Genomic DNA, 1,637 nt, shown 5'->3' with positions numbered 1-1,637 from the left:
GCAAAGTCTTGTGAAAAGAGTTAGCAAGATGCTTTACTGAGTAATTAGAATATAACATACTTCGTATTAATTACAATACTCATTATTTGTGTTTAAATTTTTTTTTTAAAATGTGAGTGTATATATAGTATAAGACTATATGAGCAACATGAAACCAATAATCTGAGACAAAAGGAGGAAAGGTGAGTAAATTGATAGTTTAAAATTTTCTACTACCTCCGTTACAGGTTATGTGCAACGATTAGGAATGTTTCGTATCGCACTTACCTCAACTTCAGAAAACTTGATTGAGGACATCAAAATTCCATCAAAATTCCTATGTTTGATAGTAGAGACTCTTGGATGTGGCATTACTCGAAGGATGGGCATTTTACAGTGAAGAGTGCCTACAACTTGCTCACTGTGGAACAAATGCGTGACATGGCCTCGACCTCAAATGGAAGCTCTAGTTTTGATTGGAAACTTTTTTTGAGTGTAGATGTTCCCCAAAAGGTTAAAATGTTTGCGTGGAGGTGTATAAGAGAGGCGATTGCTACTCGAGAAAATCTTGCAAGAAGAGGAATGGTGATTGATACTATGTGTCCGTTGTGTGGGGATGAAATGGAAAGCATCCTCCATACGATTGTGAAATGCGAAGGTGCTAGCTTGATTTGGTATACTTCACCGCTTCGATTGACTGTGGGAAACTATACTAGGAACAGCTTTAGGGAGTGGTGTTTATCGGTCCTTAAGAGCTGCAAGGACACGAGTTGGTGGAGTTTATTTTGGAGCCTTGCTTGGGGAATATGGTTGCGTAGAAATGGGTGGAATTTTTCGAAGAAATGGGTGGCTGGGCACGAGGTTATTAGCAAGGCAGTGAGTTTAATTGGGGAGTTTACTCTTGCAAAGGAGGTGAGCAATGTCAGCCCCCTGCTATGGTGCTCGACACAACTTGGAAATCCCCTCCTCTTGGGGTGATCAAGGTAAATTCGGATGCAGCGCTGATATCCACATTAGCTGTTGGTTTTGGGGGGGTGATGCGTGACTATATAGGTGAGGTTGTTGTCTTTACTTGTATGAAGATGGCTGGTAGTTTTGATGTAGACGTAATGGAGGCTATGGCTTTGAGACACGCATTGCAGATCACTCTAGAGTCGGGTTTCTTGAGCATTTGTTTGGAGACGGACTGTTGGAAGCTTTACTCGCATTTGGTGAAGGCAACTATCACTCCAACGGCCTTTGGGGTGGTAGTTAATGACATTCTCAAGCTCTCTCGCTCGTGTCATATGTGTTCTTTCTCTTTTGTGAAGCGTTCAGGAAACCGAGTAGCGAATAGTTTAGCTAAGCTATGTAATTCTTATTCTGATCTTAGAGTTTGGATGGAGGAATACCCTTGTGATGTAACTGAGTTTGTTTTGGCTGATTTGAGCAACTTTGATGCTTAATAATATTTGAGAGCACTTCCCGTCAAAAAAAAAAATGTGCAACGATTAGACATTTTCCCTCTCTGCTTTATGTCAAATCGTTGCACATAACCTGTAACGGAGGTAGTATTTCCTAGTTATCCATTAATGTATCAATGATGCCCAAATATATAAATCTTAAGGATAGATTACCAGATCATGAGCGGTAGAATAGTGGTACATCCTAATGATTGT

General features: G+C 40.3%; 1 protein-coding gene across 1 annotated transcript; it reads left to right on the top strand.

Moving 5' to 3' along the window:
• Positions 1–318: 318 nt before the first annotated feature.
• On the top strand, positions 319–1,424 carry LOC145557383 (uncharacterized). Its single transcript, XM_081618564.1, has 2 exons — positions 319–891; positions 1,062–1,424. Exons 1-2 carry the CDS (start codon positions 319–321, stop codon positions 1,422–1,424), a joined length of 936 nt encoding a protein of 311 aa, XP_081474690.1.
• The last annotated feature ends 213 nt before the right edge of the window (positions 1,425–1,637 follow it).

Source organism: Chenopodium album, chromosome 9 (genome assembly GCF_948465745.1).
Source record: "Chenopodium album chromosome 9, dcCheAlbu1.1, whole genome shotgun sequence".
NCBI classification, from domain to species: Eukaryota; Viridiplantae; Streptophyta; class Magnoliopsida; order Caryophyllales; family Amaranthaceae; genus Chenopodium; species Chenopodium album.
The sequence above is the reverse complement of the archived record's forward strand: the minus strand, read 5'-3'. Positions and strand labels throughout refer to the sequence as shown.

Bases quoted from the DNA above. Each gene is read 5' to 3' on its own strand.
- LOC145557383 (XM_081618564.1), top strand. From the start codon at position 319: ATGTTTGATAGTAGAGACTCTTGGATGTGGCATTACTCGAAGGATGGG. The intron at 892-1,061 runs GTGAGCAATGTC...ACTTGTATGAAG, and splicing joins AGTTTACTCTTGCAAAGGAG to ATGGCTGGTAGTTTTGATGT.